At 44.9% G+C, this 24,288-nt stretch overlaps 2 protein-coding genes across 17 annotated transcripts in view; one reads left to right on the forward strand and one right to left on the reverse strand.

The window, feature by feature from the left end:
* Positions 1–2,339: 2,339 nt before the first annotated feature.
* Positions 2,340–21,306, reverse strand: Cops5 (COP9 signalosome subunit 5). Its single transcript, XM_075971368.1, has 8 exons — positions 20,934–21,306; positions 17,993–18,227; positions 16,492–16,620; positions 14,396–14,461; positions 12,738–12,823; positions 7,737–7,848; positions 4,999–5,147; positions 2,340–2,575 (listed from the first exon to the last, which is right to left on the reverse strand). The coding sequence occupies exons 1-8, from the start codon at positions 21,074–21,076 to the stop codon at positions 2,491–2,493; spliced, it is 1,005 nt and encodes a 334-aa protein (XP_075827483.1). The 5' UTR covers positions 21,077–21,306; the 3' UTR covers positions 2,340–2,490.
* The window catches only part of Cspp1 (centrosome and spindle pole associated protein 1), a 112,563-nt gene continuing 109,502 nt past the window's right edge, over positions 21,228–24,288 (forward strand). For 7 of the 16 annotated variants that reach the window (XM_075971351.1, XM_075971364.1, XM_075971367.1 and 4 more), the window contains exon 1: positions 23,250–23,349. Coding sequence is in view for 6 of the 16 variants with exons in the window: in XM_075971353.1 (XP_075827468.1) it covers positions 21,332–21,354 (23 nt within the window). In the remaining 10 variants the exon portion in view is untranslated. Of the gene's footprint in view, positions 21,478–23,249; positions 23,350–24,288 lie in introns of those variants that run through there. The other 9 variants (XM_075971353.1, XM_075971361.1, XM_075971356.1 and 6 more) reach the window with 3 other exon arrangements.

A 24,288-nucleotide genomic window follows, 5' to 3' on the forward strand; every position in this document is an offset into this window, starting at 1 on the left:
ACAGCCCAGGAACCTAACGTAAACTGCTCTGAATGAACTGGTGTCGGCACAAGACACACCAAGATCAAGTTCTCAACACAAAGGAGATTTATTTGCCTGGAGGACAAAGGGCAGGGAATAGGAGACAAAGACAGAGGATACAGGATGCAGGATGAGGATGGAAAAGGAATAAGTGACAAGGGGGGGGGATGTTTGCCCTAGAGGGACAAAGGACCACTCTGGACAGAGAGGAGACAGATGTGGCCTGAAGGCAAATGGCAGTTCATAAAGATAAAGAGGGAAACCCTGTGTTAAGATGAGTTGGTTTGTTTTGATTGGGCATGTTAATTAGTTGAGCCAAAAGGGACTTTTGATTGCTGGACTTTAATACTTTGATAACTGGAGGTCAGTCTTAGGAGGAGGAAGTGGTTAAATAAGGCAATACTCTTTGGTGGCTGCTTTAGGTACATGACCTAACAGTTTAACAAGGCAGAGGGCATGGGAGAAAGGCAAGGCCAACCAGAGCCATGTTCTCTATGCCCTGGCCTACTAGAGCCCTTCAAATACTACTGGTCTTTTTTAAAAAATGTAATGATGTAATGGCTCCTTATGATAACTTATGTCATGATATATAATTTGTTTCCATTAAATTCTTCCCCTCATAGCTCAGGGAACCCTGAGAAAGAGTAGGTGGAACGGGTATGGGGACCAGAAGGGATGGAGGACACCAGAACAAGGCCCTCTGAATCAACGGAGCAAGCTCATAGAGCTCAGACTGAAGCAGCATTCACAGGGCCTCCCCAGGTCTGCACCAGGTCCTCTGCCAATATATTATGGCTTCTACATATGTATTTATGGGCAAATGAGTAGTCTCTGATTCCTGTGCCTTCTCTTGGGCTCTTTTCCTTCTATAAGTTTGTCTTACCCAACTTCAATGTGATAGTTTTTGTTTTATCCTATTATACTTTATTTGATCATGTTTGGTTGTTTTCTCTTAGATGCCTGCTCTTTTCTGTGAGAGACAGAAAGGGAGTGGATTTGGATGGGGGGAGTGGTGTGAGAAGGAACTGGGAGTAGAGGACGAGGAAACTAATCAGGAGGTATGAGAAAACAATGTATTTTCGAGACAGGATTTCTCTGTGTAGCCCTGGCTGTCCTGGAACGCACTCTGTAGACCAGCCTGGCCTCAAACTCAGAGATCCTCCTGCCTCTGCCTCCAGAGTGCTGGGACTAAAGATGTGTGCCACCACTGCCCAGCAAGAATATATTTTCAATAAAAGCATGAAAAAAAAAAAGAGAGACATGAGCTCTCAGTAGTTCCTGCTGCCATCATGGACTCTCTTAAACCATAAGCCCAATTAAATTTTATTTTCAAGTTGCCTTGGCCATGGTGTTTGGTCACAGCCACAATAGAGAGGCAAAGTCAGACAGAGGACAACTTTATGAAGTTGTCTTTCCTCATTGTTTTGTATGGGTTCCAGTGCCCTGACTCGGGTTGCCAGATCTCTTCATCCACTCGGCTATCTCACGTCCTCTGAGCCTGGTTTTTAAACTCCTTCTGTGCCCACAATCTCAGCCTCTTGGGACTTTATTGTCCATGGCTTCTCACGTAGCCTTTACCCATCTTCTACAGTGCTCTTAGGAAAGACAGTGCAGTACATTCCACGGCTCAGTCTGCTTAGCACTCTTAGGAAAGACAGTGCAGTACATTCCATGGCTCAGACTGCTCAGCGCCGGCTCCGCAAGCCCTGGAGGAGTCAGCCTTGTCCTACCTCTTGGGTCACCCTGGTTACTTTTCAAGTGCAGCTTGCGTTCTGCTCTTTCAGGCTGCTGCACCGCTTTGCTGGAATGTGACACCTTCCCAGTTCCTCTCTTCGGGCTAGACCCACTTTCTTTCAGGTGGACCTTCCCTTTGGCAAGCCTACCTTACTACCCCTCTGGAACAAGCATTTCCCCTGGGTATCCTGTCACACCATCTCTCTCCAGAGAAGCTTAATTTTCGCCTTCACTCAGCTCTGAAAGGACGGTGGCATGTTTAGCTTGCTAGGAAGTCCTCGGTACAGGAAAGACATTCGGTAAGTATTTACCAGATACCATGTGCTTGGCTGTCTCTGTCTCTAGTAAGTTATATGGTTTTTCAGGAAAATAAAACATGAATAGTGTTTTTTTTTTTTTGGGGGGGGAGACCCAAAACAAAACAAAACAAAAGCAACTGGAAACTTTCTGACCACTGTGTGATGAAATGATGAGATGCTTTGGCTACTTTGATAGGCAGGACTTCAAACCCAGAAAAGATCTAGTATGTTTTTCCTCCCACAAGCAAGAGCACCAAACACAACTCTGCTCACAAAGCCACAGAGGACGGTTTCATGTGATACTTTATTACAGTGCTAACAATCGGGACTCCGCACAGCACCGTGGTCTTCTGCGTTTGGTTAACTGGTTTGCAGCTGTTACTGGAACTTTTTTCTTCCCACATATCAGCTTTCAAGAAAACGTACAAAGTGGTAACTAAGCGACGTTAATTTGATTAAAGAGTTTATCCTTAATGACCTGAGACATCAATCCGTGGATGGCTTCTATGGTAGTTTTACAGCTGGAAAGAAGAAACACACAGCATCACATAGGGAAAGCTGCTCCATCACTCCCCCATGCTCACCCTGAACGCCCAAGAACCATCACTTCTATTCACATTGTTTCCCTAAGACTTTAAAAAAACTTTTCTTTTTTTTAAAAAACCATTTATTTATTTATTTATTTATTTATTTATTTATTTATTTATTTATTTATTTATTTATTTATTTATTTATTATGTATACAATATTCTGTGTTTATGCCTGCAGGCCAGAAGGGGGCACCAGACCCCATTACAGATGGTTGTGAGCCACCATGTGGTTGCTGGGAATTGACCTCAGGACCTTTGGAAGAGCAGGCAATGCTCTTAACCGCTAAGCCATCTCTCCAGCCCTAAAAAAAAAAACTTTTCTACTTTGCCTGTTAAGTGTTTCACTGCTGACTAGACATTTCATAAAATGACGACATAAACTTTGATATAATTCCTTTGATATATTTCCTAACAGTTATTTTTGCTACTCAGTGGCTTTGGGAAAATTCTGCTTTTGAAGACAACTAAAAGTTTATGTTCATTATGTGTCTACATAGTAATATTCAATAATTACATACTGATTACAGTATTATGTTAAAATATAGCATTCTTGGGACTGCAATGTGGTTCAACCAGGTAAGGGTTCTTGAGTTAGAGCCTCAGATCCCAAGTGGTGGAAGGGAGGGAACAGCTCCCACCAACTGTCCTCTGAACTCATGCATGACTGGGAAGTGTATGTGTGTGTATGTGCGCGCGCGCGCGCGCACACACGCGCACACACACACACACACACACACACACACACACACAGTCACATAGAGCAGTCAATATAAAAGACTGAAAATCTGTTATTCCTCAGAATAATTAAAAAAAATAATTTAAAAGAATTGTTTCCTGAGATAACTATAAACATCCTTTAGAGTTTTGAAGGTCACTTAAGACTTCAGAAATGATTAAAAAAAAAAAAACAAAAACCCAGAAAAATCAATACCAAAACAATGACAGAACTCCATCAATATTCAGAAGAGTTAACTTTTCATTAAAGTAATTCCCAGAAGTTTTCTTTTTATTACTACCCTTGACCTCCCTACTTTGTTGTTGTTACAAAGGAGAATTCCTTGAGGTAAAGATAACAACAAACAAACTCCAGAATGAATGGATAAAAACAAACCAAACCCTCAAAGTAACAAAAAAACCAAAACAAAGAAACAAATACCTTAGGCCAAACAAAGGACAAGAATTCTGTAAGAAAACTTTTGCTTCATAATGATTTGGCTGCGGATAGGACTTAAAGGTGGAGCAGGAGCAAGGCCACAGTGCCCTGACCAGCAGACACAAGTGTGAGCTCTGCATACAACACAGCCAACCCAACGTGCAGCCACTCTCTTCTTGTGGATGTGGTGTGGAACCAGAGCCCTGTGCACAGTAGGGAGTCTCTGACCCATGAGCCGCTTCTCTCCACTGGAGGAGCAGAAAGAGGCATTTCCAACATAGATGGCTCCAGTGGCCAAGATAACTTCATCTTCCCTCCTCCCTTCTTCCTAGGAACAATCTTTTGTGTTTGTTTGTTTTATGCCCAAAGACAATTTAATTAAGGGCAAAGAGCAAACAGCACAGGTGTGAATCCTGGCAGACACCAGGAGGAGGTGCAGGGAAGCCCCGCCTTTCAAGTTTGGCAAGGGATAGCAACAGCTTATGAAAAAAAAGGGAAACATCACCCCAAGAGTGGAAATGGGCTAGTGAGCTGACGGAAGAGCCCCCCAAACCCTACAGAACAATGTGAAAACAGACACCAGTGAGTTGGCTTATAGCTGCCCAAATGCTCTCTTCCTTCTGCCTGTATCACACTGAACTCAAGGTTTTGTGGCAGCAAATGAGTCTTTTCCACCCTGTGCAGTCTGTGCGCCAGAGGGCCACACTCTCACCTCCCAAGTCATCAGAGACCACATCCCAAGGAAGGAATCAGGAAGTAAAATATGGGATACTAAAATGATGCAGAAAGGAGAATTTTAGCATAAAGACTTAAGAGAGAATCTTCTCTCTTTGGTAAATTTAAGAAATCTTAAAATGTTTCAGAACTGTTTAGTTGAGGAAAAGGGTAAGCATGCTTTTATAAGCCTTCCCCCTCAAAGATCTAGTAGGGGCCGGCTCTCCTTGTACTCCACGTGGCCAGCCCTATAAAGGGGGATTTGGTGTTTTCTCTGAGACTCCTAGATCTTTGATCTGAGCTTTCTACTTTGCCTAATTCTAAAATTTCAAAGTGTGAATTTAAATTTACACATGTCTTTTTAAAGGTCCAAGCAGATAACACTCGGGCATCTCTTAAATTGCAGCTGACTGAACCACAGGGAACCAGGATTTACTGTCTGCAGATACTGAGAGGAGCAGGCAGGACCTGGCATGCAGATGCTCACCTGTCTCTAGTTGCTTTGGCAAGTTTGTCTTCTGACTTCCGGTCGTGTGTTTCTAAACCCAACATGAAACTCCCTCGTCCCAGCTGGGCCTCCGACTGCTCTAACTTTTCAGACAAGTCAAACACCTGGCCAGTGGTATAGTCTGCATTCTGTGGAGAAAATGGCATCACGTCATTGTACAGAACAAGGTCATGAAAAAACGTTCTTTTTGTTTTTGCCCAGGGCTAAGACTGCCTTCAGGGACCATGTACATATAAGGAAAGCCCTCCACTAGAGAGTTACACTTACAGCTTTTGTATTTGTTTTGAGATAGGGTTTTGCTGGCTGCCCATTGGCCTTACTGTGCTGAGCAGCTGGCACTACAGGTACACCATGCATTCTGTCCAGCCCCTTACCCCCGCTGCCCAAACACCTACCCATCCATACCCTTTCGTTTGTTGAGAGTCTCACTGTGTAGCCCTGGCTGGCCTGGAACTCAAAGAGATCTGCCTGCCTCTGCTTCCCAGTGTTGGGATTAAAGGTCTGTATCACCATACATGGTTAAAAACTGAATCTCCTGCCCCATGCCCCCAGCCAAGACAGGGTTTCTCTGTTTAACAGCCCTGGCTGTCCCGAAACTAGCTCTGTTGATCAGGCTGGCCTTGAACTCACAGAGATCCACCTGCCTTATGCAGAGTGCTTCAGTGCACTTAGTGATGCTTACAGTGCCACTGCCACCACGTCACACCCAGGCTCAGCCGCTAAAACTGGACGTGAGGCCCATGCCTGTATCTCAGCACTCAGAAGTTAGGGTCATCCTTGGCTATACAACAGCAGCAAGGCTGGTCTGGACCACAGGAAACAAAACTGCTCCTAAGTTCTAAATATATACCTATGAAATACACACCCAGCGAACCACATCAGATTTTAATGATCTATCAGGAAAGACCGAGTTAATGTTTTCTTTTTTTTTTTTGGTTTTTCGAGACAGGGTTTCTCTGTAGCTTTGGTGCCTGTCCTGGAACTCCCAGAGATCGGCCTGCCTCTGCCTCCTGAGTGCTGGGATTAAAGGTGTGCGCCACCACCGCCCGGCAGAGTTAATGTTTTCTTTGCCTGGTATTTGTAATGATCTTCAGATTAATTTTCAGGATCTCTTTTTCCATTTTAATCCCCACGCTCCTCAAATAGTTGCTTTTCCTCCAGCCCAGCAGTGAGTCCCTGCGTTGGCCCGCTCCTCAAATTCATTGCTCTGGTCCACGGCATATCTTAAGGAAGAGCATGTGGTCTAAGCAAAGCTGGGAAAACCCAGGAGACACTGCCTGAGAAAAGGCACGGATATGCAGGTGGGCTGTTGCCTTCTGAGCATTAAGCACAAAGGCCGTGAGGCCAGAAGCTAAAGCTGCCAACTGTTTTCAAAATGCAGACTAAACATGAGGCTCACAAAGCCGAAAGAAGCTGTGACTCTGCATCACTTGGGGAGTTCCTTCCCTGACTCAGTATCCTGCTATTTCTAATCATGGCAGTGGTTCTCAACCAGTTAAGACTGTGACCTCATGTTGATGACCCCAACCGCAAAATTATTTCATTGCTCCTTCATAACTGTAACTTTGCTACTGTTATGAATCATAATGTAAATATCTAATATGTGACCCCTGTGGGATTGCAACCCAAAGGGTGAGAAATACTGAACTATACTGTTAAGTATCAGAGACTCACCTGCTATCTCAGGCAACAAACACAGTCCTGTTTTTCCCTGTACTAATCTCTTTAAGGTACAAGCAGATCTTACCCCAATCTGGTATTCTATTTGATATTTAGATTTGGTGGTCTCGGTGGTAGTTTGAATGGAATTGGCCCTCATTATCTCATAGAGAGTGGCCCTCTTAGGGGGTGTGGCTTTGTGGAGGAAGTGTCATTGTAAGGGTGTGGCTTTGAGGTTTGTTATGCTCAGGACAGTGCCAAGTGTCTCAGTTGACTTCCTGTTGCCTTCTAGTCAAGATGTAGCCAGCACCACACTTGCCTGCACATCTCCATGCTCCCCATCATGACGACAATGGACTGAACCTCTGAAACTGTAAGTGAGTCACCCCAGTTAAATGTTTTCTTTCTAAGAGTTGCTGTGGTCATGATGTCTCTTCACAGCAACAGAAACGCTAACTAAGACAGTCTCTCTGGTCCATGACAACACTGAATTGCCCAGCATCCACATCTAACTTGGTGGAGAATCTTGTTACAGCTTTGATGTATCTTTCTGTGAAATAAGTTTCAAATATTAAACAGCTTTCTTTTTTTTTTTTTTTTTAGTTTTTCGAGTCAGGGTTTCTCTGTAGCTTTGGGGACTGTCCTGGAAATAACTTTTGTATACCAGGATGGCCTCGAACTCAGGGAGATCTGCCTGCCTCTGACTCCTCCCAGCCCCCAGTCCTGGAATTAAAGGCCTGCACCACCACTGCCAGGCATTAAAGAACTTTTAAAACCTAGTTAAAATTCAAATTAGGTAGGTGTAATGGCACTTATCCGGGATCTGAACAATTAAGCACCTGAAACCAGAGGTCAGTAGGATGGCTCAGTGTGTACAGGTGCTTGCCGAGTCTAACAACCGGGGTTTGGTACCTGGGACCCACATAGAAGGATAAAACTGACACTGCTGGGTTACCCTTGACCTTCGGGTGCCTGAGCTGACCTTGAGTTTGAGTCCACATTAGGCTTCCAAAAAACAAAACAAAACAAAATTCAAAGGAAACAAGTACAGTACTTACAGTGAGCAAGCTCGAGGAACTCAGGGTATTCACCCAGTATTTATTCCACAAGAGCTCAAGTAGTTTACGATCCAAAGAGGATTTGAAATATGAGACTTCTAAGGCATAGTATCTGCAAAACAAAGTATATATTGGGCAAGTGGAAAAAATACACTGTTATATTCCATACAAGTCCTGGTTACATTTAAGCAAATTATATTTTATATTCAGATAATCATATAGCTTAACAATAGGTTCCTTTGTTTTCAGGTGGCATGGCTCTAAATCTGTCTACTAACCTTTCTTCACACACATGCACACAAGCTTCTATAGTGCCACCAAATTTCCAAGAAGCTAGTAACAATCAGTATTTTTTTTTTTTTTTTTTGATTTTTCGAGACAGGGTTTCTCTGTAGCTTTTGGTTCCTGTCCTGGAACTAGCTCTTGTAGACCAGGCTGGCCTCGAACTCCCAGAGATCCGCCTGCCTCTGCCTCCCGAGTGCTGGGATTAAAGGCGTGCGCCACCACCGCCCGGCAACAATCAGTATTATTAAATAACAGTGTAGATTTGTGTTCTGAGTTCAGCAGTTCTATAACAGGTTCTAAAGGAGCCGCCCTCCAGGGTCAGCTGCAAGTTCTCAACCTTAGTAAACACATGAGCAGTGACACACGGATCTCCTACTTCTTCCTTTTTTTGAGTTAGGCCCTTGTGTTTCTTTGAAAAGTGCACCTTAAAGTAGGTCCCAAGTTGCCCAGAAGAACTCCTATTGCTTTGAAAGGCGGTTCATTTATAATCATGAAGTACCAGAAAAAATTTAGTTAAATATCTGAAAAACATATTATTATTATTGAAAGACAAAGTCTTGATTTGTAGTCCTGGCTAAGCTGGAACTCACTACGTAGGTTGTCCTCAAATGTCCAGAGATCCCCCATCTCTGCCTCCTAAGTGCTGTATTAAAGGTGTGCGTGATCATGACTGACCTTTCTTAAAGTAACAGATATTTAAATCTCTTAGCGTGTTCTATAAACCAATGGATATAGGAAGCACAAGAAACTCCTTTGAGAAATTCATCGTTAAATTGAAGTTAACTATGATAAAATACACTCACCAACAGTGACTGATGCTACAGGGTACGTATAAAACAGCCACCTACCACTACACTAGAGACTCTAGTTCTCCTAAGAGTAGAACTCTGCCAGGCTGTGGTGGTGCACAACTTTAATCCCAGCACCGGAGAGACAGAAGCAGGTGGATCTTTGTGAGTTTGAGGCCAGCCTGGTCTACAAAATGAGTTCTAGGACAGCCAGAGCTGTTACACAGAGAAACCCTGTCTCCAAAAACCAAAGCAAAGCAAAACAAAACAAACAACAACAAATAAACAAACAACAAAAACAAAACAAAACAAAAAAACCAAACCCAAAAACAACTTAAAAAAAAAAAAGAACCCAGCTGGTCATTTGGAGCCAGAACTGCCTGAGAAGCCCAAGGTAATACTTATAAAAGTCTTTAATGGGCTGGTGGCTGGTGAGGTGGTTCAGCCACTAGCAGAAGTTGCTGGGCAAAGCCTGGAGACCTGAGTTTGATCCCTGGAACCCAAGTAAAGACAGAAAGGTAGAAAGAGAGCAGACTCCACAGAACTTGTCCTGTGATCTCTCTCCACACCTGTACCACGGCGTGCGTACACACACACACACACACACACACACACACACACACACACACACACACACACCCAAAAGTACATTAGTTTGTCTGGACAAGAACAGAATTATGTGAGGGAAACCCATGCTATGTTGGGGTCTTATCGGTTCACACTGAATCTTTAAACAGTTCGCTTATAACACTGAAACATAAGACTAGTTAAAAACTCCTGAGGAGTGGGAAATGGTGTCATATCCACCCCTTTAACCCTAGCACTCGGGATGCAGAAACAAGCAAAATCTCCGTGAATCTAAGGGCAGCCTGGTCTACACAGTGAATTTCAGGACAGCCAGGGCTATGTATAAAGACCTTGTCTTAAAAAAACCAAACCAAACCAAACCAACCCACCAAATAGAACTCCCAAGGAATAGCTTAGTGACAGGGTGCTACACCAGGCACATGGTCCTGGTTTTAGTGCTGAGCACTTCAAGGACAGACAAAACATCTGTCCTCCTATTAAGGTTTTGTAAGTTAAACTACTTATCAGAGCTCATACCATTGAAGACATCACATGGTTGGTTACAGGATGCAGTGGTCGGAATGAGAATGACCCTCATAGGCTCATATATTTGAATGTTTGGTCTCTAGTGGCTGACCTATTTGCGAAGGATTAGGAGGTGTGGCTTTGTTGGAGGAGGCGTGTCACTAGGAGTGGCTGAGGTTTCCAAAGCCCATACCATTCAGTTATTTCTCTTCCTGCCTCTCACTTGAGCATCAGACATAGCTCTCAGCCATTGCTCCAGCCCTATGCCTGCTGCTGCCATGTTCCACACCATGGTCATCATGGACTAAACCTCAAGAGCCACAAATGCTTTATAAGTTGGCTGGGTTACGGTGTTTTGTCTTGGCATAGGACAGAGAGAAAACAAGCAGAAACTGGGTGCAGGCCCTTCTTTCCGGCTAGCCCTCGTAATGCTGGAGCATGCTCTACAGGCTGCTGGGGAAGAAAGGTCAGCAACAGTTTATCTGTGTAAACAGTTTTGGATCCTGTGTGCTACGATATCAACCTGTTAACTATGTGGCCTCTAGTGCAACAGAGGCAAGTCTGCTCTGGGGTCGTCAACTGTTACCCGATTGCATTTGAGGCCCACTTCACAGGAATCCTGGCCTCATCCTGCCTTCCTGGTCAGAAGTCCTTGGCTGCCCTCAGTGGAGGAGCTATTGCCATTATTTTACTAGATGGACATAATGAGCTAATCAAATTGCCTTCTAAACTATGCTTATACTTGTACATTATTGCTGCTGGCAGCCTTGGTCTGATAAGTGTCTCATTGCAGTGGGCAGTAGTAACTGCAGACTCATAGCTGATTGCTGGGTTAGAATAGTTGATAGTGGAATGCTCAGCTATAAACACCAGTATCAACCCTTTCCCCAAGCATCAGGAAACACCATGGAAGAAGGGCAGAAAGAGCCAAGGAAGGGAGGGTGAATGGTGTGGAATGTCATGACCAGCTGAGCTTCCCTGCATTATACTGGGTCACAGGGCCCCACCTTCCCAGAGGATCGATACACAGTGAATGGATGCTGGGGAGGGAGACATTTAGTGATGTGCTCACTGGCAATGCTCCTGTAAACAACACATCACTCATGCTTCTGTAAGCAGCCCTGATGTAATTCACCAGGTCATCAAAAATATAAACACACCACAAAAACCCCACAAAAGATAAGCATCAAGGGGATGAGTAGGGAAGAAGAAAGGGATCCTTAGGAGAGGGTGAGAAAGGGTAATGGGAGTGAATATGATCAAATGCATCATATGCACACACAAATTTCATAATGAAACTTGGTTATGTATAATGTGTACACTGCAATAAAGTAAATAAGCCCAAACTAGATAAGCTATAAGGAATATCTTCAGTCTTTTTACTTTGTTGAGCCTATATAGGAATATATAAACACCTTATCTAGTATGTGCTTAAACATTTAGCTTATCCGAGTATACATTTCAAACAGATTGGAGAGGTTAGGGCGGAGCTCAGTGGCAGGGACCTGAGCAGCAGATACGAGGCTGCAGCTGATCCGCAGCAGACAGCTGCCCGCAGATGGGCTGTGCACTGTGAGCAGGAGTAGCACACAGCAGTCAAGGTATCCCTTCAGGGCGGGATAGGAGAGACAGAGAAAAGGGGACATTAGATAATCACTCGTTTATTTAAGCAACAATTTAAAAGTGCCCACCTTTTTCTGTGCTATGCCTGATTTTAAATGCAAGAACACGGCAGTGAGTAATTCTGTCCAACAGCAAGGAACTAAAAACATCCCATGGTGACTGCTAAGAAGGAAAAGGTACATGTGACAGAAGGTGCTACTTGAGACAAAGTGGTCAGTGTGTATTTTCTGTTGAGGCGCTCTAGAAACAGACCCTGTGCAGCAGTTAGTGAGCCAGTGACCATGAGGGTGAGTGTCAGCAGCTCACCTGACAAACGGCAAGGAACAGCAGACCTGGGCTAGACTTCAATCACAGAGGGTTGTGCAGTCTGCAAGGCTATTTAATGGACCTTATTCTGGTCCACTATGCTGACACACACTTCCAACAGCATCAGCCTGGCCGGCTCATCCTTAGGGGTGAAGGGCAGACATAAAAAGACTAGTATGTGCCGAGTGCTACGCTTCGGAGGGCGGTAGCATGGGTGAAGGTGGCAATAGAAAAGGTGGGGAGACATATTTACAAAGTATAAAAGCTGCCCTCTTGGCTTGGCTTAGAGAAAAGCTTTTGCTAAGAGAAAACTGGGCATTTAAAAAATTAATTTACTTATTGTGCGTGTACATGTAAGTGTGGATGAATGTACCATGTGGAGTCAGAGGACCACAGAGAATAAATTCTCTTCCCATTGTATACGTCCTGGGGATTAAATTTAGGTCGTCAGCCTTGGCATCAAGCACCTTTATTCACTGAGCCATCTTGTCCCCAAAATGGTGTTGTTTCCCCCTCCCGCTCCAGACAGGGGTTCTCTGTGTTGCCCTGGCTGTGCTGGAACTCTCTCTGTAGATCAGACTGGCCTTGAACTCACAGAGATCCGCCTGCCTCTGCTTCCCAGGGATTTCTCTGAGTTTGAGGCCAGCCTGGTCTACAGAATGAGTTCCATGATTGGCTCCATAGCTATCGAGAAACCATGTCTCAAAAAAACAAAACCAAACAAATAATAAAGGTACTACGTATGATGAAATGAATTTTGTCTGAGTATTTCTCATGTGTGACTAAAAGTCTTTGACTGGATGATTTCTGAGTTTTGGTGCGGGGTTGAGAGGGCCTAGGAACGGCAGGCAGGCTAAGCTCTCTGCTGTGTCACATCTGCAGCAGCGACAACTGTTCAGTCACTCACTGTTTGCAGTGCACGCCAAAATCTTCTATTTTATTAAGTGGGATAGTCTGGTATTCAGAAGGTCCTTCATCAGGAGGTTTGTAGCCCTAAACAAAACAGAGAAAATAGAAAATGAAAAATAGCATAAAGCAGAGCCCCCTACGTCTTCTCTGCAGCTTTTTTTTTTTTTTTGATTTTCGAGACAGGGTTTCTCTGTGGTTTTGGAGCCTGTTCTGGAACTAGCTCTGTAGACCAGGCTGGCCTCGAACTCACAGAGATCCGCCTGCCTCTGCCTCCTGAGTGCTGGGATTAAAGGCGTGTGCCACCACCGCCCGGCTTCTCTGCAGCTTCTTATGTATGGGAACATGTAGCAAGCCTTTTCATCGGCTGCCAGGTCACAAATAACAACATTGACACTTACTAATTATAAAGCTTGGCCTTTTAGCTTAGGCTTGTCTCAACTAGCTCTTATAAATGAAATTAACCCATTTATATTAATCTACGTTCTGCCATGTGGCGTTACCTCTCTTCCATCTCGCATCTTCTGTTCCCTCTGTGTTTTGATGGCAAATCTATGCACCTAAATTTCTCCTCCCAGTTCCTCTTCTACCCAGAAGTCTCACCTATTCTCTCCTGCCTGGCTATTGGCCATTTAGCTCTTTATCAAACCAATCAGAGATACATCTTTACAGTGTACACAAATATTCCACAGCAGGATAAAACTCTGGAGTCAAATAGTAAGCATCAATATTCATATTTAGGGTATGTCCTAAAGGCGCCTGCTGGCTCACACATGCTAATTTTAGTACTTGGGAGGCAGAGACAAAGGACCACTGCCTTTGTGAGACCAGCAGAGTCTACACAGCCAGTTCCAGGTGAGCCTGGGCTATAGAGTGTGATCCTATCTTAAAAGCAAACCAAACCAAACAACACATCTTCGAAAGCATTGCTTCTTCTGGACCCTGACACCGTTAGCTGCTCTGGAGTGGCTTGGCTCACAGCTTCATTTTCTCTGTTTCTGGTGCTGTGTCCCTGTGCTTCTAACTAAGCTGATTTTGGCTCCCTCAAGGAAGGAGATGAATTTAGCTTGTTTCTCTAGTACTTGTCAAAATGCCATGGGCACACAAATGTTTCTAAAGAAATAAAATCCTCTGTCTGGCAAGATTAATATGTAACATAAATGTGTTATCTTTCGATATGGACTGGAGCAGTTGCAACTCTGTATTTGAAAATTCTTCTACACATACACAAAGATACTACATAGGTTGTATATATAGCTCAGGGTAGAGTGCGTGCCTAGAACCCCAGCACTGAAAAAAAAGCTTGCTGATTAAATATGAGAAGCTAAATTTAGACCCCAGAACTCACACAAAGCTGGGCTTATAAGTGCACATCTGTATCACTAGTTATCTATGGTCAGGTGGAGGTGGAGACAGACTACACAGAACAGCTGGCTAGCCAGCTGTACAGAGGGAAAAGTAAAAGAGCCTGTCGCAGTCAGGGTGGAAGGAAAGGACTAACACCCGAGGGGTCCTCTGACAGACACACCAGTGCCTGTACCAGCCTCTGGGCTGGCACACATCTGTAATCCTAGTACTTCAAGGTAGAGCTACATAGTAAGTTCAAGGCTGGCCTAGACTACAAGAGACTGCCACCTCACAGCCCCTCCACCCAGTTACCTTTGGATATGTCCTAAAGGCGCCAAGATTCACTTTTCCGGCAGATATTGTTCTGGTCGGATCAATCTACAAAAGAAATATGCTTAATATTGGTCAACATAAATCATATGCTCCACTGAATCAACACTAGAAACCCCCAAACAAACAAGTAAATATAGCACTATATATAGACACTAAAACTAGCAAATAATCTAAAAAGAGGAACAAACATTAGAAAAGTTCAATGAAATGGGAATACTTTATAGACTAGAACTAAGTCCTTCTGTTTAGTATCATGTAAGCTGTGCATGCTACTCGGCAAGACCACGTCTTCAAAACAAACAGGTGAGTTGGGTGGTGGTGGGGCACAGGAGGCAGAGGCAGGTGGATATCTCTGAGTTCAAGGTCAGCGTGGTCTACAGAACAGTTCCAGTACAGCCAGAGCTACACAGGAAAACCGTGTCTCATAAAACAAAACAACAAAAGAAAAAACTCAATAAACAAACAAACGAATAAATGAAAGTAATAAATTAGCTGAGAAATTACCTGTCCCCTTTAATAGATGAACAATGTTAGTTTCCTCCTAAAAAATCTAGATTGCACCTAAAACACCCTGGACATAAAGGAAGACAGGCTCTAGCTATTTCGGCTTTTCCAGATAGCCTTGATGAAATGCCTGGAAGAGCCGAGAGGCTGACAGAGGTACGAGGTGGAGGGTGAGATGCGGGAGGCTAGGAATATCCTATAGACCGACAACAGAGCATCATTCTCACTATACTCTTTCCATTTTCTAGTATTCTTTTTTAGCAAATCTTCTTGAAGAACATAGTAACTGTTTTTGTATAAAAGGAAAATCAAAACAAGCCTGGTGCAAAGTATGCCTTTAATCTCAGCACTCAGGAGGCAGAGTCAGGTGGATCTCTGGGAGTTCCAGGACTTGTCTACACATCCAATGCCAGGACAGTTAGAGCTACATAATAGAGACCCTGTCCCCCAAACAATGACAACAACAAAAATCAAAATTAAATAAAATCCAAAACCAAACTTTTAAGGGCTGGAGAGATAGCTCAGTAGTTAGGGATATTTGCTGTTCTAACATAGGGACCTAGGATTGGTTTCCAGCACTCACATGGTGGCTTCCGACCACCTCCAACTTCCAGGAGTCCTAGGGGACCCAATGCCCTCTGTGGCCTCCACAGGTACTAGGCACAGGTGTGGTGCACAAAGTTAAATCTTAGATTTTAAACTACATCTTATTTTATGTTAAGGTCAGAGGACAACTTGAAACATCAGTTCTTCCCTCCACCACCTGGGTCCTGGGGATTAAACTCAGGTCACCCAGCTTCGTAGCAAGTGCCTTTCCCCATGGAACTACCATGCTGATCCTAAAAACCAGGCTTATAATGTATTTACTAAAGCTTGGAGGACTGAGGATATCACTTAGTGGTAGAGAGAGCTCTGACCTAGCATATGCAAGGCTCCAGGCTGACCTCAGTCACCATAACAACAACAACAACCAGAGCCACTGAAAATGCTCTGTGGGCAAACGGGCTTGTTGCTGAGTCTGAGGACTAAAGTTTGGCTCCTGAGACCCACGTGGCAGAAGGAGAGAATGGTCTCCCCAGGTTGTCTACTGACCTCCTCACATGACATAGCATATGCCCATCTCTCCCCCAGCTTCTGATACAAACATATACAGCCAAAAGCACACACACAATAAATTTAACGCGGAAATAAAGAAGTACTAAGAAAGAGATGTTGTGGTGTACACTTATAATCTCAGCATCTAGAACAGAGAGGCAGGAGAATCACGAGTTCTACTTGGCTGAACACGGAGGTTAAACAAAGGGCAGCTTGGAATATGAGACCCTGTATCTGTTTTTAGATTTATTTATTTTTATGCTATATATTACTGCCTGGGTGTCTGTATGTGCACCACATGCTTGCCTAGTGTCCTTGGAGGTCAGAGGAAGGCATCAGATACCCTGGAACTGGAGTTATAGATAGTTGTGATCCTCTGTGTCGGTGATGGGAATCCAACCAGGGCCCTTTGCAAAAGCAGATATCCTATTTCTTAAAAATAAATAAGTAAATAAAATAAAATAAAAAGTACTTACCACCACGGCTACGAATGGTTCCTGGAACTGCTGGTTCAGCATCTGTGTACTAACGTCAATCCCAGAGAGCCAGCAGCCATAACCAGGGTGGCTATGGTACCAGCCAATCGCATTTTCAAGGCGGCCAACCTAACGTGGGAAAGAAAAGGCTTGCTTGAGATACGGTTTAGTCTCACAGATATGGCTAGTCACAGGCTTTATGTAGCAATGTGGTCTGATACAGTGTGCAACACATGCTGCTTTCCAGTTAAGGGATTCTGAAGAGATGATACATGTGTACAGCATAAAATTATCAGGGTACAAGAACAAGGGTACTTAGCTCCCCTCTCATTATCTCTCCCCTCAGCCATCTTTTTCTCAGCACAGTATTATCCCTCTAGCATCATATACACCCTTATAGAGGTAGTCTACAGAATAACAAACATCTCTACAGAGTTGCGTACTACATATAACATTCTGTCATCGTATGTCTGTCTATCTTTTAAATTGGACAAACAGTTCTGGAACTGTTCCATGTAAGTAAATACACACATACCTTTTTTTAAAAAATTAATTTATTTTTATTTTATGTGCATTGGTGCTTTGCCTGCATGTATATCTGGGTGAGAGTGACGGGTCCCCTAGAACTGGAGTTACAGACAGCTGTGAGTTTCCATGTGGGTGCTGGGAAGAGAACTCAGGTCCTAGAAGAGCAGTCAGTGCTCTTAACTCCTGAGCCATCTCCAGCCCTGAGAGGTTTGTTTTGTTTTGTTTTGTTTTCCAATTGCATTTTTGAGACAGGATTTAGCACTGGCTGTCCTAGAACTTGCTATGTAGACCAGGCTGGCCTCGACTCACAGAGATTTGTCAGCCTCTGCCTCCGAGGTGCTGGGATTAAAGGTGTGCAACAACACTGCCCCGGAAGCTTCTCTCTCTCTCTTTCTTTTAAAGCCTGCCCACATAGTCCATTAATAGGTGCACTACCATTTATTTACCTGAGTTTCTACTCAAGAATACTTAATTCCTACATTTCCTCTCTTCTTTTCTTTCTGAGGGGTAATGGGGATACTGAGCTCAGGGCTTATGAATGCCAAGCATAAGCTCCAGCACCAGTCATGCCTCTAGCCTACAGTATTTTTTTGTTTAAACACACTGACAGTGACTGTGAAAATCTATTTGGATAGAATGGCCCCCACCCTGCCACCTATATTATAAACCTTACCAGACTTTTAATATTCTACATAAAAACTGTAGATTTTAAATTATGAAATTTAGCCAGTACACTGCCTTTAATCCCATCACTCGGAGGCAGAGGCAGGTGGATCTCTTTGAGTTCGAGGCTAGCTTGTTCTGTACAGAGCAAGTTTTGGGACAGGTTCCAAAGCTACAGAGAAACCCTGTCTCAAAAAAAAAAAAACAACCAAAAACCCCCAACAAAAACAAACAAACAGACACAAAAAAAACAAAACAAAACAAAAACCCCAGAAGTCACCTTGAGAGTTACTAAGAAACGCTATTTCACCTGTTTGGCATTTTCGATGTACGCAGCCATGTATTCATATGCAGCGGCCTGAGCATTGACCCGCGTCTCGGTGCCCTCAACAGGCAAGGCAAAGCTGTCCATGATGATCATGGTCTCGCCGTCCACTTTCCCAAGCATCAAACCCATCACTTCCAAGTTGCCTCCTGACCTGGCGTGCATCACCATTTTCAGTAGAGCCAACGCTGAGATTTTGCAGTATTTAAAGTAATGGTGACTACAAAAAAAAAGAAAAGAAAAAAGAAAAGAAAACCATGGCGTGATTAAGGGTCTTACTTAATGTACAATTTTAAAAGTCAGTTTTTGTGAAAATATTAAACAAGTATTGGTGGGGATGGAAGGGGGTGTGGAATGTGGGAGGAAATGGAAAGCAGTAAGTACAAGGTGCTTGGAAAGAGCATGTCACAATGCCACAAGTTACTGTCCCCCCCAGCCCCCACCTCCGAGGAAAATGAAGAGTCTGAGATAAATTTTAAATATACTACTGAAGGGAGGGAATATCAATTCCAATTCTTTTCTCCATCAACATGGAATTATCATATCTCTGATTACTCTCTCAGGCCTAAATTTCTGACCTAAATTTATTTAATTATCGTGTGTGCTACATGTTCATCAGTGTGCCGCCAGACGGTACATGAAGATGACAGGAAGCTGTTGGGTGGCTTCCTCGATTTTTTTCTTTGTTGAGACAGAGTTTCTCTGCGCATCTCTGGCTGTCCTAGAACTCTGTGGACCAGGCTGGCCTGGGAACTTTAAGTGCTGGGATTAAAGGAATGTGTCAACATGCCCACACATTTTCCTTTATTTTATTATACTTTATTTCTTTGAGGCAGAGACTCTAACAGGAAGCTTACTGTTTTGGAGAGGCGGGGTGACCAGCTTATACATCTTCCTGTCTCTGCTCTCAGTCCACACGATGCTAAGGTTAAAGACACAGACAACCAAGCATGGATTTTTACATAAGCGCTGGGGATCAGAACTCAGGTCTGCATGCTTAATAGCAGGCACTCTTACCTACTGATCTGCAGGACTCAAATTTTACAAACGTGGACTCTGAAATCCATCTGTTTAGGTTTAAATCTTGCCCATTTAATGCTTATGTAAATAGGTATTTCACAAAGAAGTGTACTTTAGTACACTTTAGCTTAGTCCCCAAAGTACTAAATCGAAGATGCTGCTATTAGCCTTATTAACCTGCCTCTTAAGATACTCGCAGTGTGCTGAAGCACGTGGCTTCCTTCCGATATCATCTTGAAAGTTAAAAAGTAGATCTAATGTCTCCACTTGTCCTGTGACTACAATTTTGAGTTTGTCATCATTGCATCTAAGTAAACTCTTGAACAACACACACATTTAAAAATCACGATGTAGCTTACGTGTTTGAATGAACATAATTAATGCCAAAGATGCTGAGGAAAACTGACAGTTTATATCAATCTAAAATGTGCAGTTTTGGGATCAACCAGGTAATCTATGCAGGTCACTCAGCATCTCCAATGCTTTCTGGATGCCTGCCTGGAGAAAGTGACCAAGTGCAATTTCCAGCTATTGCTAGATTTCAACCACAAGCTGAAAGATACCGAGACCTAATCTTGGAAATCAAGACATAAGTTTTAAAAAACTGGCTCCTCTTTCCACTGGGGAAAAAGAGAAAGACAATCATTACTGTGCTCTCATTACATACGGTTCATCTAGAACTTTTTTCTTTTTCTTTTTTTTTGGCTTTTCAAGACAGGGCTTCTCTGTAGCTTTTGGATCCTGTCCTGGAACTAGCTCTTGTAGACCAGGCTGGCCTCAAACTCACAAAGATCCACCTGCCTCTGCCTCCCAAGTGCTGGGATTAAATGCGTGCACCACCATTGCCTGGCTTCATCTAGAATTTTCTATTAAATTATTTCATAACATCACCAACAGCTAGGTTTACTTTTGTCTTACAGGTAAGTTTGGAAACTTTAGTTTCCTAAGGCCAGTCAACGGTTTAAGTGACAGCTGTAACGACTTGACTTTCAGTCTGTTGCGCCTGAGCTCATTGCTATAGTCTGATCGTGATGTGAATTTCTGAAAACATTTGCTGGTTTTCCTACTTACTGAAAAGTACAGTACTGGACTGTCATGATTATTACGTGACATGAAAATCTGAAGCCAAGTGCCAGGCCTACAGTAAGTACTCAATAAAAACCGTGGAAATAGAGTACCAACAGTTAAAGCCAGCTCTGCTAACAAGAAAAACAAATAAACAGAAAATCAAAACTGGGAACGGTGATTCCTTTAGACAGTATCGTTTGGTGATTGTTTCCCCTACTTTCCTTAACACAGTCTGCTCTAAAAAAATTTTTGACTTCTCAGTCCCAGAGATACACACATGGATTTGGTTAGGGGGCAAATAGGCATTAAACTCCATTTCCTAATTCCTGGCTCACATGAATCATTGTAGTATTATTTTAGAGAACTGGGAAGGGGCTTGGTATGTCTCTAAACTGGTTACAGGAAAAAAGTGCTCAAGAAAACAATCTCTTAAAGAGTTCATGTTTTTTTTTTTTTTTTTAAAGCTCAGTGGCCTGCTAATTCAATTTCTGAAAACAGCCTCGCTCTTCAGTTTAGGATCCACCGAAGGCTGCAACAAGGTGCATGTAGCCACCAGGTTGAAGGCAGCGTGTGTGAGACTTATGAAAATAATCATGTCTGAAAGTGACATCCTAAATCTGCCCTGTACATCCCCTGGAGGCAAGTCGGTTAAAGAAACTTCCTGGAAGGGGTGTGGAAGCAGGCCCCAGTTAGGCTCTACCACCCCGAGAAGGCAGACTATAAACACTGTGGGGGATGTTCTGTGGTCGCCCCCCCCCCCCCCCGAAAGCCAAGCGTCCACCCTCTTCGACTCCCGCCATCCCTTCCCTCCCTTGCATCTCTCCAGGGACCTCCTCACTCCTTAGTCCAGGGTTTCGCCGCCAGGATTTCTTGCTGTTGTTTTTTGTCATATTTGTAGATTTCATCGATACTCTGCGCTTCCTGCATGTTGTTGGCCAATTCCCAGGTTTTCTGGGCCATACCACTCCCGGAAGCCGCCATGGCCGAGGGACCGGAGAGGTTGTCGCCTCCACCCCACCACCGAGATGCAACTTCAGTTCGCTGGTCCTCCGCGTGCGGGCTTTGCACCTTCCCCACCGCTGTGCACACTCACTGGCCTCTCGAGGTAGCCATGACACCTACGACCGGAGGTGACGTCGGTCCAGACCATTCGGGGGGCCGGGGCGCGTCGGCGGCGCCACGCGCCAGAAGACGCCGAGAGGCCGCTGAGCTCAGGACAGCTTTGCGGATGAAAGGATGACATGCTGGCTCGGAAAACCGTACGTGTGAATTGCGAGGGACACAAAGTCTCGGTGCGGGAATGGTTCAGCCTTCCGCCCTGCCAGGAAGGAATCGGCCGTCCCGGTCCGCACTGCGCAGACTCAGCCCCCGCCATGTTGCGTGTAGGTGGGGCTTGGACTGGGAGCTGTGGGCTCGCTTTTTTTTTTTTTTTGAGTGTGGGCATTTAAGATGAAATAAATTGTTGTGAATACTAAATGTTTCTAGAAAAACAGTGGTGTAAGTATCTCTAGATACTGGTTTTGGAGGGGGAAGACAACCGTGACAATCATTTTAAAGATAATCCCTTCGCGTAGTGGAAAAACCTCACGGGCTCGTGGTTGGTTTTTCGATTTGTGTTTTCGCTACTGTTGTGAGGAGGGAAGCAAAACTCCCGGGATGCTAAGGTTATCTTTCTGACGTGTTTATAAGGGGACATTTATGCAAGTGTTAGGAGCTATGGCTGCCTTAGTACTCTTTAAAGTTTATCTTCCCTGCTGGAAAGTCGTTTTCTCAGTGCAGAATGAATCTCAGCTGTTTCTTCCCGCAGTGAAAGTGAAACCTGTTCCAGTCAGTGTTTCTAGGTTCCCCCATTCTTATCCCCCAATACTCGCAGGACTGTAAGTTAAAGGCGTGCATGAAATTTGTGTTTATTTTCTTTAATATTTTATTTTTTTTGCTTAGAAAAAAATCATAGCTTTTCGAACACAGCTCCTACAGGCGTCTCCAGCGTCATCTCCTTTTAGCTCCCCCGGCCCAGCTTTTCATTCTATTAGTCCTTTTCCCTTGGCTTAGTAATATAATTCGTTGTTAAGCGTTGCTTTAAATGCACTTCCTGACATTTCTGCTGTAGAGCACACACTGCTCGTTAAAAATTACAGCTCAGAGATCCCCTCCGTTAACTCTGACAGTAACTGCTCCTTCCACAGAATCGCGAAGACTCTGTAGTCGCTTCACCCGAACGTTTTGTTTTGCTCAGCAAGTTTTGGGTTGTATCTTTTTCTAATATAGGTTCTTGGCAGACGAGTTGGCTAAAGACAAAAGCAGGATCGTTAACTCTTCACCGCAGCTGTTGGTTTTGACATTGGCTTCAACCGTTGGGGAAAATTGGTTTTTAATCACCATATAAATCCGAGCGTGGTTGCACCTGCCTGTAATCCCAGCAGCTGGGGAGTGGAGGCAGGAGGACGAGTTCAAGGATAGCCTTCCAGACATAGCAATTTGAGGTTAGCCTTCGCTACAGGAAACCTGTTCTAAAAAGTCACGAAGGAGGGGCAAAGAAAACAAAGCAAGGATCACACAAACCAGCTAGGAAGTTGCTCCACTCCAGAAATCACAGTACTTGGGAGGTGGAGGCTGCAGGATAAAGAATTTGAGCTCCCCCCCCGGGGGGGGGGGAGGGCGCTGCTATTTGAGATAACAAAACCCACAGTAAAATCGTACCTCCTTAGAGTCTAAATTAGGGCATTCTAGGGACGCTAGAATACATTAGTATCATTAGTTCCCTTTCCCTGAGAAGCTAGACATCCAGTGGTAGGTAGCACAGCCACTCAGAACGGACATAGAATAACTTGTTGAAATGGTAATAAAAGCCCATGACAGAGTTGACCAGACTGCTGGGCTGGGGGTAATGCCTATGAGAAGAATGCCAGTCTTCCTGTCCCTGCCACACTACCCATGACAACTGTGGAGACCCTCCCGGGGCAGGAGCAGCGGCCACGTCACACGAATCTCACTCTGGCTCCCACTCCCCTCCTCCCCCAGCACTGTAGCGTGTGCACCGTGGCCTCCGGGACTGCAGGGGGCGCCCTCGGCCGCGCGGCCTCCGCCAGCTGCCCGCAGGGGCGGGGCCGCGCCTGGCGGTTGGTGGAGGGAGGGCGGGCGGGGGGCTGGGCCGGGGAGGCGGAGCCAGAGCTGGCCACCGGTTATCTGGTCCGCGCCGGGGGTCGCGGACACCGGCTGTGGCAGCGGCTTGGGCTCCCTACGCGTCGGTGGGAGTAAGTCCGTGGGCGGCCAAGTGTGGGAGGCCGCGGGGTGGGTCCGCGCCCGGGCCCCGGTATCCGCGATTGGGCGGGGGCTCGAGCCTGCCGGGCGGAGCCGGGGAGCTGCGGGGTGTCGCGGGGGCGGTGCGGAGGGGCAGGGTACGGGTCGAGGTCGGCGGGCGCGGGGCGCGAGGCGGTGGCCTGGCCGGCGCAGTCCCAGGTGCACGGCTGGCGGCTGCCAGGCTGGGGGCGGTGCCCTGCACACGCGCCGCAGACTCCCGGGTGGCCGCCCGACCTGCTGCTGCCTGGGTGGTTGAGAGCCGGTTGCCTGACAACGCGTTGACGCTTTCCGAGGCATCCACTACCCGCGACGCCCGGAGACGGTGCTAGCTCTCTCGCGCCTTCTCCCCGGCAGGCGCGCCGCGGCTGCGCTAAGCCTCACTGAGTGCTAGCACCTCGGAGGCTGGTTAATGTTTTTACTTTGCAAGTCAAACTTAATCTCCATATCTCTATGAAATCTGCTGGGTTTTTTTTGTTTCTCACTGTGGTTCCTTGATACGCTAGAACCGTCTCTTGATTTTAGTATTTTTATTTGGAATTTGATTTGGTTTAAAAAATACATTTTGTTTTGTGTGGGGGGAGGCGGGGGGAGGGCAGGCGACGTGCTTGTGGAGGTTAGAGGACAAACTTTGAGTTAGTTCTCTCTCCTTCCTCAGTGTAAGGCTATATAGAAAGGTAGTTCTCCTGAGAAGCTGAATTTTATATGAAAGATGGCTTCTCGTGTTAATAAACAAAAACAAACCCCGAGTAAATTAGGGAGACGCTGTCTTTTTTTTTTCTTCTTATTTTTCTGTGAACTTTCTGGTGTTGAGTATCTGCTGACATACTCCCATGGAGAAGATCTTTTGGATCTCCTGCTCAAGGATGAACTGGGAAGGGAGCAGATAGGTTTAG

The sequence above is a fragment of the Microtus pennsylvanicus genome, chromosome 5 (genome assembly GCF_037038515.1).
Source record: "Microtus pennsylvanicus isolate mMicPen1 chromosome 5, mMicPen1.hap1, whole genome shotgun sequence".
Lineage (NCBI taxonomy): Eukaryota > Metazoa > Chordata > Mammalia > Rodentia > Cricetidae > Microtus > Microtus pennsylvanicus.

Excerpts from the sequence above, each read along its gene's own strand:
- Cops5 (XM_075971368.1), bottom strand. The coding sequence starts at position 21,076 with ATGGCGGCTTCCGGGAGTGGTATGGCCCAGAAAACCTGGGAATTGGCC. Across the intron at positions 12,824-14,395 it reads CCTTTAGGACATATCCAAAG|GGCTACAAACCTCCTGATGA; the intron begins GTAACTGGGTGG and ends TGTTTTGTTTAG. Across the intron at positions 5,148-7,736 it reads GTTCCTCGAGCTTGCTCACT|AATGCAGACTATACCACTGG; the intron begins GTAAGTACTGTA and ends TTTTCTCCACAG.